At 33.3% G+C, this 14601-nt stretch overlaps 2 protein-coding genes across 5 annotated transcripts in view; one reads left to right on the top strand and one right to left on the bottom strand.

Moving 5' to 3' along the window:
- Window positions 1–14601, bottom strand: part of NF1 (neurofibromin 1) — a 354325-nt gene that overhangs the window by 89466 nt on the left and 250258 nt on the right. The window lies entirely within an intron of this gene.
- Window positions 5430–8017, top strand: OMG (oligodendrocyte myelin glycoprotein). Its single transcript, XM_077165254.1, has 2 exons — window positions 5430–5712; window positions 6547–8017. The coding sequence occupies exons 1-2, from the start codon at window positions 5710–5712 to the stop codon at window positions 7873–7875; spliced, it is 1332 nt and encodes a 443-aa protein (XP_077021369.1). The 5' UTR covers window positions 5430–5709; the 3' UTR covers window positions 7876–8017.

Here is a 14601-nt window from a genome sequence, read left to right as displayed (position 1 = left end):
ATGGTGTTGTGAAATGGTATAGTTTATAGGGAAAAATTTAGTAATAGCCAGAAAAATTCCAAAAATTTCCTTTTATTCAGAAATCTTACTCCTAAGAATATTTCTCAAAGATTCACTGGCAAAAATATGAAATTACTTAGTGCAAAATTATTCACTGAGGCACTATTTGTGATAGCAAAATACTAGAAATAACCCAAATTCCCATCAATAGGGGACTGGTCGAATGAACAATGGTACATTCCTGAATGACATACTATGTATCATGAAAGAGAAAGATCTCTATGTTCTAATATGGAGAGATCACCAAGATATATTAAGAAAAAAAACCAAGATGTAGAGCATTATATTTAGAATGCCACCTTTTATATATAAAGGGGGTGATAAGAACATATACATATATACATTCATATTTTTGTACTTTGCAAAAAGAAGTACTATTAAGAACAACCAAAAGTTAAAAAAAATAATCACCTGTGGAGGAGGAAAGGCACAGGGCAGAGGGGACAGAAAAGCAGATTTCTCTCAATATGCTTTGTTACATAATTTTGACTTAAGCAATCCCTGAAAAATGAAAACTAAAACTGAAACAAATAAACCTAACTTATGTCAAGTAGGTGAAACAAAAATATAGAGAAAAGAATTATTTCAAGTTGCATTAGAAGACAGAATTGACTACACATTCTTAGTGAAATGCAGTCTAAGAACAAATAGAGCTACAAAGAAATCTTAAACTTTATTCAGTGGTCTGTGTTATAATTATTTGTCTAATACTGATATTACTTTGAAACTATTGTGCGATGATGCAAGTAAGTAATTATGTTAATGCCATTAGGAACCATTTATAGGAAATATGTGGAATAGAACAAATTAACTTAAAAAAGGAAGCAAACAGACAAATACAGAATTTTTAGGGACATTCTACAGAAAAACTGACTCAGTTTTGTCAACAACTTAGTGGCATGGAATAAAAGAGAGGTGGGGGTTGTAGAAGGGAGTAACTCACGGGGATTTTGACCTGATAATTCTTATCTTGTCAGTTTTTCCATGCTTTTAAAAATATTTAAAAATATTCAAAGTTCTTGGTTGTTTTCAGAAAGAAATTCTGTCTGAAGAGCCTATTACCAAAAAATGGAAAATATAATACTTGGCCTGCAAATAAGCAGAACAAATGTTATCAACTTAAGAAATAAAGGTAAACTGATTAGGTTTCCAAACTGTTGATGAACATGGGATAGCTGTTCCCTGGCAGGTTTGTTATGTCTCTCACAATGTTGGAGTAATATAACAGAATATGTAAATTAATTTATTGCTTAGTCTAGAATATAATAGTTGCCCAAACAGCTGTAATTCCTGACCTGAAAAACTTATTTAAAGAAAAAAACACATTAAAATGTATGTGAATAATATAAAAAATAAGTTGTTACAAACAAGGAAGCCTATGAAAACATTACTTTCTTTTTTTTATTAATAAAAAAAGAATTAACAAAACAATTAGAAATCATTCCAATCTACATGTACAATCAGTAATTCTTAATAACATCACATAATTGCATATTCATCATTTCTTAGTACATTTGCATCGATTTAGAAAAAGAAATAAAAAGACAACAGAATAAGAATTAAAACAATAATAGAAAGAAAAAAAAAAACAAAAAACCTATACCTCACATGCAGCTTCATTCAGTGTTTTAACATAATTGCATTACAATTGGGTAGTATTGTGCTGTCCATTTCTGAGTTTTTATATCCAGTCCCGTTAACATTACTTTCTTGGAGTAGAAACATACTGTTATTTTATTTCATGAGAATTTGTAAAAGTATAAGGAGAGACTGTTAAAATCCAAATAAATTAAAACATTTTCTCCTTTCCTTTTCGAGAACTTAAAAACAATTTTTGAATAGGAAGCTACCAGTATGTTCTCACATTTGAATTGAGAAACACTGTCAGTACTACTACTTTGGAATTTTCTATTATTTGCAGCATAATCTAATTTTGATGAGTCAGCCTGGATCCAAATTCATTTGAATTCATTAGCTAATGAAATAACATGTCTTTTCTTTTAAACAAAAGTACTGGTAAGTGTAATGGAATAGGAAAACTCGACTTCCACACTGATGTAGTGAGGTTTCTTCTTGTTTCTTGTTTAGTGAGGCTTCTTGAAATTGAAATGAGAGATAAGGTGTTTGGTAAACTGATTCACAGTCACATCCCTTGAAGTCTAACTGTGTACACCACCTAAAACAGAAGAAATCTAAGCAATCATTCCCTATTTCCACGAAAGGATGATATTGCTGAATGAGGTCTTTTTTTTTTTTTTAAACAATTTACGTTTAAGCACTACGATTGACATGATCAATGACTGGTTTCTAAAATCCATAGAAAGAATCTTATTATGAGCCCAAGGCTGAGCCCTCAAAGAAAAGTGGGGATAAAGTACTTAATCAATAATAACTTTCAAAGAAAAGTGGGGATAAAGTACTTAATCAATCATAACTTTCTAACATTGCAGACTTTTAAAATGTAGATAATTCTTTAAAGAATATTAATTGTATACAAAAGGTGGCTCCTAGAAAATAGTTTTTTTCCTAAGAAAATAAATTTTGCATTTTAATACAATAAGTTCTATTTGGGGTAAAAGTCAAATACAGGTAAATGTAATTTTGAGAAAAACAAAGGATTTAGTACTCAGGCTTAAACGAATTTTCCCTACATATAATGTGCTCCTAATTGCTATTTTCTTTAAAAAAAAAAAATCTTTATTGAGATATCTTCATGCACCATACAGTCCATCCAAAGTATACAATCAATGGCTTACAATATCATCACATAGTTGTGTGTTTCATCACCATGATCATTTTTAGAACATTTGCATCACTCCAGAAAAAGAAATAAAAAGAAAAGAAAAATACCTGTACATCCCATACCCCCTACTCCTCCTTCATACTGACCTCTAGTGTTGCTATCTACCCAATATATATCTTTTTTTACCCCTTATCCCCCCTATTGTTTATTTTTTGTCCTTATTTGTTTACTCATTTTTCATACCCTAGATAAAGGCAGCCTCAAACACAAGCTTTTCACAATCATATGGTTACGCAGTAAATGCTACAAAGTTATACAATTGTCTTCAAGAATCAAGGCAACTGAACAGTTCAACAATTGCAGATACTTCCCTCCAGCCACTCCAATATACCACAAATTAAAAAGGGATATCTATATAATAAGAACAGTCTCCAGGATAATCTCTTGGCTCTGTTTGAAATCTCTTAGACACTGAAACTTTATTTTGTCCCATTTTTCTCTTCCCCTTTTTGGTCAAGAAGGTTTCCTTAATCCCATGATGCCAAGCCCTGGTTCATCCCCAGGAGTCATGTCCCACATTGCCAGGGAGACTTACACCCCTGGGAGTCATGTCTCATGTAGGGGAAGGGCAGTGAGTTCACCTGCAGAGCTGGTTTAGAGAGAGAGGCCAAATCTGAGCAGCAAAAGAGGTTCTCTGAGGGTGACTCTTGGGCATAGCTACAAGTAGGCTTAGCTTCTCCTTTGCAGGAATAAGTTTCATAGGTATGAACCCCAAGACTGAGAGCTCAGCCTACTGAATTGGTTGTCCCTACTGCTTGTGAGAATATCAGGAATTCCCTAGATGGAGAAGTTTAAGATTTCCTCCTTTATTCCCAGTCCCTCAAGGGTACTTTGCAAACACTTTTTTATTCTCTGCCCCAATTACTCAGGGATGTATCCAGGTATCACACTAACCTGTACAAATGAACAAGATCTCCTTCCCTATTTAAGATTTCATGTAATTATGGTGTTCAAATGGTGTTCAAATCAACGGACCATACAAGTTAAATTAGATAATTTTGCATAAAATAAACATCTCTTCCTTTGGTTTCACACAGAAGTAAAAGTTTTAAAATACAGACAATATCATCTTTTACCCTGCATTCTGATTTACCTTATAGTCCTATTGAGAGCAGCTTCATTCATGAGTCTAGTCGAAGTCTGATCATTTTTCCAAAAATTTTTAACAGCTACTGTATGGGGTAATATAATTGTTGGTTTTGTTCTTTTTTTTTAACATGGGCAGGCTCTAGGAATCGAACCTGGGTTTCCAGCATGGCAGATAAGAATTCTGCTACTGAACCATCAGCGCACCCCAGCCCCCAAATGGCTTTGTTTTCTTTTCTAAGATAAACCGGCTAATCTAGAAATTCATAGATTTTAAATTCAACATTACTTACACAGTCAATCCACTAAAGGTGGAGCAAAAGAGATCATAAATCTGATCTTATTTTATAAAACTCATGATTAAAGTTTTCCCTTTTGACTTTATTTCATACAATGTTAAAACCATACATAAATTGCTTTCTCAGAAAGATAAAATGTGAAGTACTGTGAAAACAATCACCCAAAATTGATGTCGTTACTTCTAAAACATAAAATCAAATGGTCAAAAACGTACCTATTGCAAACTATGCACTGAAGTTAACAGTAGTATCTTAATACTCTTTCAACAACAGTAACAAATGTACCATACCCATGCTTGGGATCAATGACAGGAGGGGGAGATGAGGCATGTGATGTTTTGTTTTGAGCAATGAAAACTGTTCTATAATTGATTGCGGTGATGAATGCACAACTATGTGAATACTGTGAACCACTGTATACTTTGGATGGATTATATGGTAAGTGAATATATCTCAATAAAATTGCATTAAAAAAATCAAATGGTCAAATATTAAATGTTCAAGGAGCAAGACGTATGCAACTCTCAAATATTCAAAAAATGGATAGACATGATAGGAGAGAAACAGAGAAAGAAAAAAGAGAGAGGGAGGGAGGAAGAAGAAGAGAGGAAAGAATATGGCAAAAATGTTAAAAGTTGGAAAATATGGGTAGGTAGTATATTGGAGTTCTCTGTATTGTCCTGTAAGTTTGAAAATATTCCAAAATAAAAAGTTTTTTTTAAAATCAAAGGTCATTCACATAATACCAAAATGTTAATGGAAAAACAATATTCATACCCACTCATTATACAAAATATGTTTCATGGAAAAAAAAATCCTGAACCCAAAAGACACAAAATAAAATGTGTTCATTATACCATATGAACTGATAAAAATTACTTTTAAATGTAGCCTAGCTTGTGTGCAGCCTGGGTCAAACGCGCCTTTGCAACTGAAAGAAGAAGACAAAATAATCATATTTAAGTACTTCTGTACTTCTGTACTTAAATAGGAAGGCCAAATTCATTTTCAACACATAAACAGATTGAAGAGGGGAGGTATTAAAAAGAACCAAAAATTTTTAAATAGGCAAATGTTGAAATGTGAAACCTAAGCTCAGACAAATACATAGAAATGAGTTAAGGGCCAGGTCTAACGTGCATGAGGTATTTTAAACTGTAGCAAATCTGAGACATGTAGTTATGGTCAATGCTGTAAATCTGAAAAAAAAAAAAAAAAGATTGTCCATTTTGTTGCGTGTGCACCCCTTGAAATAAATTTGAGTCAGCACCAATGACAGCTCTGCAGTCTTCCTATGTGGTACTGATCAGGTGGTTGCAGAGCTTCAGCTCACAGCAACACAATGCAGCTGAGCAGGCAAGCAAAGCCCACAGCCAGAAACGGTTTCTACTCTCCAGAACAAGACGACCTTTAAGCTTAAGTTTCTTGGAGAAATGAGATGCTGATGTTGAAGACGACACTATGGTAAGTTGTTTTTAAAAATCAGTAACAGATGACTTCACAATTATTTTCTCTTTCTTAAGAAAAAGTCACCGTTAGGATTGAATATATACTCAATAGGAAGTGCATGTACCGGAAATTTGCTGCAGTGTGAGTTAAGGGATTTCTTTTTAATATTCATTCACTTTGTAAATATACACATGGTATTCCTTTAGAATTGGCACTGAAATATACAGGAAAACATTACTTTGTAAAATGTGAGGTTTAAAGGTATGATATTGGTCTGGATTTTTCAAATATCTTAAAATATTTTACAGGGATATGTTTATCCTAAAAAGACAAAGATTAAATTTCTAAGCATTGCTTTAATATCCAAATAAAATCTCACTCTACACACACACATGGACTGTTACATTACTGCAGAGATTCAAAAAAAAAAAGCAAAAAACAACTAAAATAGAGACACGACAGCCATTTTTTCCCATCTGAGTAAGAAAGAGTATTATTGAAAATGGTAATAGCTTAAGATTCTGGCTCTTTATTTGCATAGAATACTACTTTATAATATTAAGACTATGGGATGATAAATAAGAAAGACTATGGTGAAAGAAGGGAGTAGAAAGGGGGAAAATGCAGGAGGGGGGGGAAGAGTCTCCCTCTACTACATAGCCCCAATTGAAGGATTAAGCATTTGGACTATAAATGAAGGGGAGCTTTGTTAGTTTAATCACTGGAACAATTATAAAAGGACTCAACAACAAGAGGTTTATTGAAAATTTTGCCTAATGCTAATCGACCTATGCAGATGCCTAAATTGTATTTGCATATTAAAAGAAGGGTGTATCTGTTTATTTCCAGGCTTTGATGGAATATCAGATATTGAAAATGTCTCCCTGCCTGTTCATCCTTCTATCTCTCACACCTGGTATTTTATGCATTTGTCCTCTCCAATGTATATGCACAGAGAGGCACAGGCATGTGGACTGTTCAGGCAGAAACTTGACTACATTACCATCTGGACTGCAAGAGAATATTATATATTTAAACCTGTCTTATAACCATTTTACTGATCTGCATAACCAGTTAACCCAATATACCAATCTGAGGACCCTGGACATTTCAAACAACAGGCTCGTAAGCCTGCCTGCTCAGCTACCCCGGTCACTCTGGAACATGTCTGCTGCTAACAACAACATTAAACTTCTTGAAAAATCTGATACTGCTTATCAGTGGAACCTTAAATATCTGGATGTTTCTAAGAATATGCTGGAAAAGGTTGTCCTCATTAAAAATACACTAAGAAGTCTTGAGGTACTCAACCTCAGCAGTAACAAACTTTGGACTGTTCCAACCAATATGCCCTCCAAACTACAAATTGTGGACCTGTCTAACAATTCCTTGACACAGATCCTTCCAGGAACACTAATAAACCTGCCAAATCTTACACATCTCTATCTGCACAACAATAAGTTCACGTTCATTCCAGATCAAGCTTTTGACCAACTCTTTCAGGTGCAAGAGCTAACCCTCTACAATAATAGGTGGTCATGTGACCACAAACAAAATATTACTTATTTAATAAAATGGATGATGGAAACAAAAGCCCATGTGATAGGGACCCCCTGTTCTAACCAAATATCATCTTTGAAAGAACATTACATTATTCCCACACCTTCTGGAGTTACTTCAAGCCTGTTCGCTGTAAGTGGGATGCAGACAGTGGACAGCATTAACTCTCTGAGTATGGTAACTCAACCCAAAGTTACCAAAATACCCAAACAACATCGATCAAAGGAAACAACGTTTGGTGCCACTCTAAGCAGAGACACTGCCTTTACTAGCACTGATAAGGCTTTCATGCCCTTTCCAGAAGATGCATCCACAGAAACTATCAAGTCACATGAAGCAGCAGCTGCGACTCTAACTATTCATCTCCAAGATGGAATGGTTACGAACACAAGCCTCACTAGCTCAACAAAATCATCCCCAACACCCATGACCCTAAGTATCACGAGTGGCATGCCAAACAATTTCTCTGAAATGCCTCAACAAAGCACAACCCTTACCTTACGTAGGGATGAGACAACCACAAATGTAAAGACTCACTTACCTTCTGTGGCAAGTGTTTGGAAAATAAATACTTCATTTCTCTTAATACTCAATGCTATGGTCATGCTGGTAGTCTGAGGGTCTGCATCTTTTGAAACTAATGAAAGAACTCCTCTATGATGTATAGTTGGGAAAATATGCCCCTATCTAACCAGTGATTCAAACTATCTTAAATATTCAAGAAAGCCCATCTGACATTTCTGACTGATATAAATGAAGTAACCTGTCTTAAAAGAAGTGCACAATGTCTTGGTACTTGCTGCTATTTTACTGTCTAAAGTAAACTAATGAGTTTCCTTTTTTTTTTTTTTAATGAAATGCTTTCTTTTTAAGGCTTCAATTTATTGAACAAAATATAAAGCATCTAAACTTTAATATGTATTTTATGTATGTTTACACTGTCAAACATCTGGAAAAAAATAAAAGGTCTACGCTCATAACTGTGTCATTTGGTTTTCTGGTCATATCAATTTAATCTTAGAACTGAAACGATCTAACTATTTTTGTTCTAGAGTATCATGTTGGTAAAGTCTTTAATGTGGATGAAATGTTGGAAGCATTCAAGGATTCTGCCACTAAAGTAAAACTGTGGTTGCCACCCAATTAATGGTTATGCCACATCAATTGTTTTACACACAAGCGGTAATTGTTTTACATCTAAATGATGTCCTGCTTCTAAGGAACTCTTTGGCTACTTTACAGATTATATAATGGACAAAAGCGCTTCAAAAAGCTACAAGATACTAAGCTTTGCATTTTAATAAGGAAAGTTTAATGGCTTTGATTTTTGCATTTAAGAAGTATAAGAAAACACAATATAATGAAAAGAATTCATTTAAAGAAATATAAAGGATCAGTTTTAGTGCATATTTAATAGATCATTGATTAATGGATGATTTTAAATATTAGTGATATTAAGAGCCTAGAGGTAGGGTGGAAAAATTAATTTTTGCACATTAGAGGTTAGAATCTGAATTACCTGAATTAAAAATGAAATTCATTTAAGGATAAAAAGGTGAGGTCTAACAAATATAGTCAGTACTGAGAGAGGTAGTGAGGAAGGAAGGGATGAAATTCGTTTGGTGTTCCAAGCAGATGATGAATCCAATAAAGCAGACAAAAAGACTAGGGCAGGACATGGGACAGATTTGGACACTCCAAATTAAACTGCGCTGAAGCTCCAACTAGAAGAAAATTATTGAGAATTTTCTACAAATATAAAAAGTAAGCCACTTCATGAATCAGTGACAAACATCAGTAACAGCCAAGAGTCAAAAAACTGAAGCCTTGAAAAAAGGCTAGATTAAAATGCAACACAGCATAAGTGAAATAGATGAGTCACAGATGAGGTATTTATTGTGAGACATAAGGAAGAATCTAATTTTGAACATTACTAGAGTTGGAAACAGTACAGAAAGAAATTTTATATATTCCTTCTTAAGAAATTTTAAAATTAAGATACCTTTCTTTTCCGTATTTGGGAAGAACATTTCTATTCAGCAGACAAAAGTAACAACCTGCTTACACGCTCTTTTTTTTTTTCCTTTTAAAGGACCAGACTTATGAAAAAAACACAATTACGTTTTGATGAAATACTTTAACTCAACGCTATTTAGTACAATGTTTCTTGAATATTTTTCTGTACTAGCAAACTGAACTAGACCCACTATGTCAGGGAATTTCACCATGAAGAAAACAGGTCATTTGAAAAAGTTATATAAATGATTTTAAAATGCATTCCATCTCCAAATGGGCAAGCTATCCCTACTCCCTCTTAATCACTAATTTAGTACTTCCACCATCCCTCAGAGGCCAATTGCTTAGATATTCCCTCCTCTACTATATCCTTGTACTTTATTTTAAAATAAACAAACACATATGCTGAGTTCCACAGAAAAAAGGTTTCACTTTGAGGGTGCCAAAATTCAATGTTGTCTTAGAAATCCCATGGGAGAAAAATGACAAGAGAGTAAAATTATGGCTCATGGCATTAGCAGTACCTATGGATTATGCCAATGTCTGCAAAAGTCTGAGGAAAAACTCAGTAAATACTTAAGTTTCAACCTATGTCAATTATTCAGACTCTAAGTCTCAGAAAGAAGTATTATCTATGCCAATGTAATCAGATAATACTTCCTTCTAAGGAAACTGTGTTCTTATTGTTATTAATGGAGAAAGGTTCATTATTTGTGACTAATACAAATGCTACTGTTATTAGTGGGCTCCACAAACAATTCAGAATGCGGTAGTCCCCAGTATCTATCTATCGAATTCACAAGAAATAGCTTTAATACCATGTTTTTAAATTAGTGTGTCCTGGTAAATAAAAAACAGTAGTGTGCTTGGCACATAGTGTTAAGCCAAATTCTGTTGTTGAGTAAATGTTTAGGGTTCTGTGCAGATATAAAATAAAAAAGAGCTCCTATAACGTGTTTCCTAAAATAAGATCGTCAATGAATGAGCAACCTGCAACAGAATTAACATGACTGCATATGTAATTTATAATAGCATTTTCTTTTTCTGAAAGTTTTATTCGCAAACAATGTTAATGGTTTTTAACAACACTGTCAAATCAATCTACTTATTTCAGAAAAGTAGTAATTAATAGCTGCTTATGAAGTCCCAGAAGAGATGGTAGTAATTATTACATTACTAAAAAAGAATATATCTCCCCTCCCTATATCTCTAAGGGTTGACTCTTACAAGTTTGTTTCTTGGTGAACAGATACTCACCAGTCAGGGGGATTCTAGTAAGAGTATAAACACAAAAGCAAATGCAATGAAGCAAGAGTAGTGGTGAAAAGTGTGAGCTCTAGTGTCAGAGGATCTAGGCCAAATCCCACCTTTTCTGTTTTTGTTTTTTTTCTCTTCTGTTTTTAAGTTGTACAATCTTGGGCAAGTTACTTTACTGCTCTAAATTACAATTTCCTCATCTACAGAATGGCCATAGCAGAACTCATCTCACAGCAGTTTTCTTTCTGAGAAGTAAATGACAAAATTTGCATAAAGCTTTATTTGTGTGTCTGTGTCCACACACATTCCCATGTGCAGTAAGTATTGTTACTGTTGTTAAGTTTAGTATCATAACATCATACATCCAACCCTGAATCTTTGAGAAATTCCTATATTGGGAAACATTCAAGTTCTATACCCTAAGAAGAGCAAGGGAATTAAAAAAATCTGTTTGCTTCAGTCCCTATTCCTTCACCCTCCAGATATTAGTGACCAGGAAGAAAGTCAGAGCAACATTAGCTTACCAGAGCAAAGCGAGAAGTACCTTCCATGGCTAAATTAAAAGATCACAAATATGGGATTCAATAATCTTAAATAATAATACTCGGGAGCAAAAGCAAATTCCTTGAACTGACACCAAAAATGTCAGACAAAAGTCAACCTTAAGGGTACATGGGTGGTTCAGTGGTAGAATGTTTGCCTTTCATGCGGGAAACCCAGGTTTGATTCCAGGACCATGTACCTCCCCCTACCTTACCAAAAAAGTCAATCTAAAATCATTTATAAGATACTCCTTATAAAAAACATTTTAAGAACTAGGTAAAAAATGATATAATGTATTAAAACCACTATGCATCATCATACTTAACAGTGAGGAGTTGTATTTCTATCAAAATTAGAACCAAAACAAGGATGGATGTCCATGATCATCAATCTTTTAAACATTATTTGGGAAGTTCCACAATGAAAAACAGAAATAGCAAATAAAATTATAGGGAAAAAAAGAATATTACAGGTGAAATAATTGTGTAATCAAAGGATTCTTTAAGAATACTGCAAGAAGAATAGCTAACTTTAAATAACTAATAACAAATTAAATATTGAAATGTCAGTGATTTTCTTATATACCAGTAACAAATAATTAGAAAATAAGGGGGGAAAGATACCATTCACAACAGCAACAACCACCCAAAATATACAATCCCAAGAAATAACATTCACATAAAATGTACAGGACCAAATGGGGAAAAGGTGAACAACATAAATGAAATATACAGGATCAAACAGGGAACAGCTAAAAACATTAATGAGAAGTATAAACCAGGACTTGATGGAGAGCATAAATGAAGGTCTCTCCATTCACTCATAATATTTAACCAGCACCTGAAAAGTACAGGCATCAGGTTAGGTACAAGAGACACACTTTGAGTGGATATTGTAAACTGTGATTATTTCCAGTATAATTATGAATTAAATAAACTCTGATAAACATTCCTATGAGATTCTTTTTGGAAATGGACATAAAATATTTAAGTTCATCTAGAAAAATAAACAGGCAAGAACAGAAAGAAGAAGAAAGAGTAAAGGTATTCCAGTTTTGGTTGAAAGGGAAACATCGTATCATCTATAATAGTTAAGACACAATAGTATTAGCATCAAAATAAGAAGATGATAAAAAAACAGAAATGATAACACAATTAGAGTACAGAACATAGAAGAACTCAATATATGACAAAGCTCTAATCATTAACTATGTGACCTTGAGCAAACTGGCTCTCTGTGCCATCATCCTCACAGCTGTTGTAAGGGAAAATGAGATTGTATGTGCAGAGTTTAAAACAGTGCCTACCACATAGTAAGTTTGTATATGTTATTAGTTTTAGAAGGAAAAATCACAAATAAAAAGGGAAGGGGAAGAGTCAATAAATAACTAGTTCTGGGAAAATCTGACAATAGTTAATATTTTTCATGTGACATGTCAACAATAAATAAAATAATTAAATATAAATTTTATTTATGTAAACAAAATAATTAAAAACATTTCTAAATCTCTAGGGCAGAAAACTTTTTTTTTAATTAGAAGAAGAAAAAAATCACAAAGAAATCATAGCTTTGCCTATACAAAACACTCAAATTTCTTTATGCTGAATCAACCAGAAAAATATTCAAAGAGAATGCCATAAAGAAGACTGTTAATCAAGAGCTTATAAAATTGATAAGTAAAACACTCAGGATGCCCAATGGATAAACGGACAAGGGACACAAACAAAATTTACAAGATAGGGGGTGGTGCAAGGTAGTTCAGTCGTAGAATTCTTGCCTGCCATGCGGAAGACCCAGGTTCGATTTCCAGCCCATGTACTTTCCAAACAAACAAAAATTCAGCAAATGATGCTGCAATAGGGCATACTCACATGGAAAAAGAATGAAATGTGACCCCTGCCACACAGCATACAAAAAAAAGAGTTTACAAGATAGGAAACATGGAGATTAGAAAATAAATGGGAATGTTTGCCAACCAGTCAGAAGATACTGACCCTGGGAGGAAAAAAGCCTTTGGGTTTCTGAAAGCCAATCAAGTCCTATCACTAAACTGAAAAAAAAGAAAGAAAGAAAGAAAAGAAAAGAAATGGGGATAAGGGCAGGCATTTAAAACTGTAGAAATCCAATTTTTAAAAGGCATTACAATACCCCAAATACCCCTAAAGAGAGGGATGGAAAGATCAAAGGTGATGGTGGAGTTATACAGAGAAGATAGGATTTAACAAATGAATATGAATGCTGAATCATTAAATTGATATTTCTTTTAGTCTCCAGTATCTTAGAGCAGCTAGAAGAAAAAACCTAAAATTGTAGAACTGTAACCCATGTCGAACTCTGAAATATGTTCTATAACTAATTGTGGTGCTGCGCTTTGAAATATATTGCTTTTTTTTGTATACATGTTATTTTTCACAAAAAAAGAAAGGAAAAAAGTTGATTGTGGTGATTAAAAAAAACAATTTAAGCCTTCTAGCCTCCTATATTCTGGAGGAGCTAGAAGGAAAAATCTGAGAGGATCATATGATAGCCCATGACAAACTCTAGGATTTGTCACTTGTTGAAGGGTACTTTGAAAACTATTGCTTTTTAAATTTCTTTGCTTTGTATATATGTTATATTATACAATAAAAAAGTTTTTAAAAAAGTGATTCAAATTGGAATGGGTATAGCCCAAATACCTCTACACGTTGGGAGAAGGAGGAAGTGAAACAGAGAAGATAGGACTTAACAAATGAGTATGATTGCTGAATTGTTCCATCGGTATTTCTTTAAGTCTCCAGTGTCTTGGAGCAGCTAAAAGGAAAAACCTGAAATTGTAGAACTATAACCTATACCAAACAGATAACCTATATATGTTCCATAACTACTTGTACAATATACTTTGAAATTTACTGTTTTTTTTGTATATATGTTATACAAAAAATAGAAAAAAAAGTGATTCAATTTCTCACTTTAAAACTGGCAAACCAGAATTTTTTTTTAAATGAAAGTAATCAGTGCTAGGGAAGGTATAGTAAAATGGCCACATTCACATACTGCTACAATTCTTTTAGACAGCAATATGGCAATGATCAAAAACCTAAAGTACTTTAACCTTTAACCTAGTAATTCTAGGTAAATTTCAGCATTCTTCCTAACACTGAGAAAAACAGAAACAATACTAAATATTCACCATTAGGAAACTGATTAAGTAAATGATGAACTTTTGACCAGCACATTATAAGGCCATTAAAATTATGTTTGTTAAAAAAAACCAAAAACAATAAACCAAGATTATGAAAAATATTTCTTTTTTTTAAGTTTGAAATATAGAAAATGGAATTATTAGAAAGATAAGCAAAAATTACAGGATATATATACACACACACTACACAATTATATATAAAAACAACGAAAAGATACATACTAAAATGCTAATACTGTATACCAAATATGTTTCCTTATTTACCTTGATCTTGAAAGATGCAAGGGATCTAAGAAAAGAACTACTGAAGTAGCTGTTCAAAGGGTCTAGATTAAGTAGGAAAA

Source organism: Tamandua tetradactyla, chromosome 6 (assembly GCF_023851605.1).
Source record: "Tamandua tetradactyla isolate mTamTet1 chromosome 6, mTamTet1.pri, whole genome shotgun sequence".
Classification (NCBI taxonomy): Eukaryota; Metazoa; Chordata; class Mammalia; order Pilosa; family Myrmecophagidae; genus Tamandua; species Tamandua tetradactyla.
Note: the sequence above shows the minus strand (reverse complement) of the source record. Positions and strands in the feature narration are given on the sequence as shown.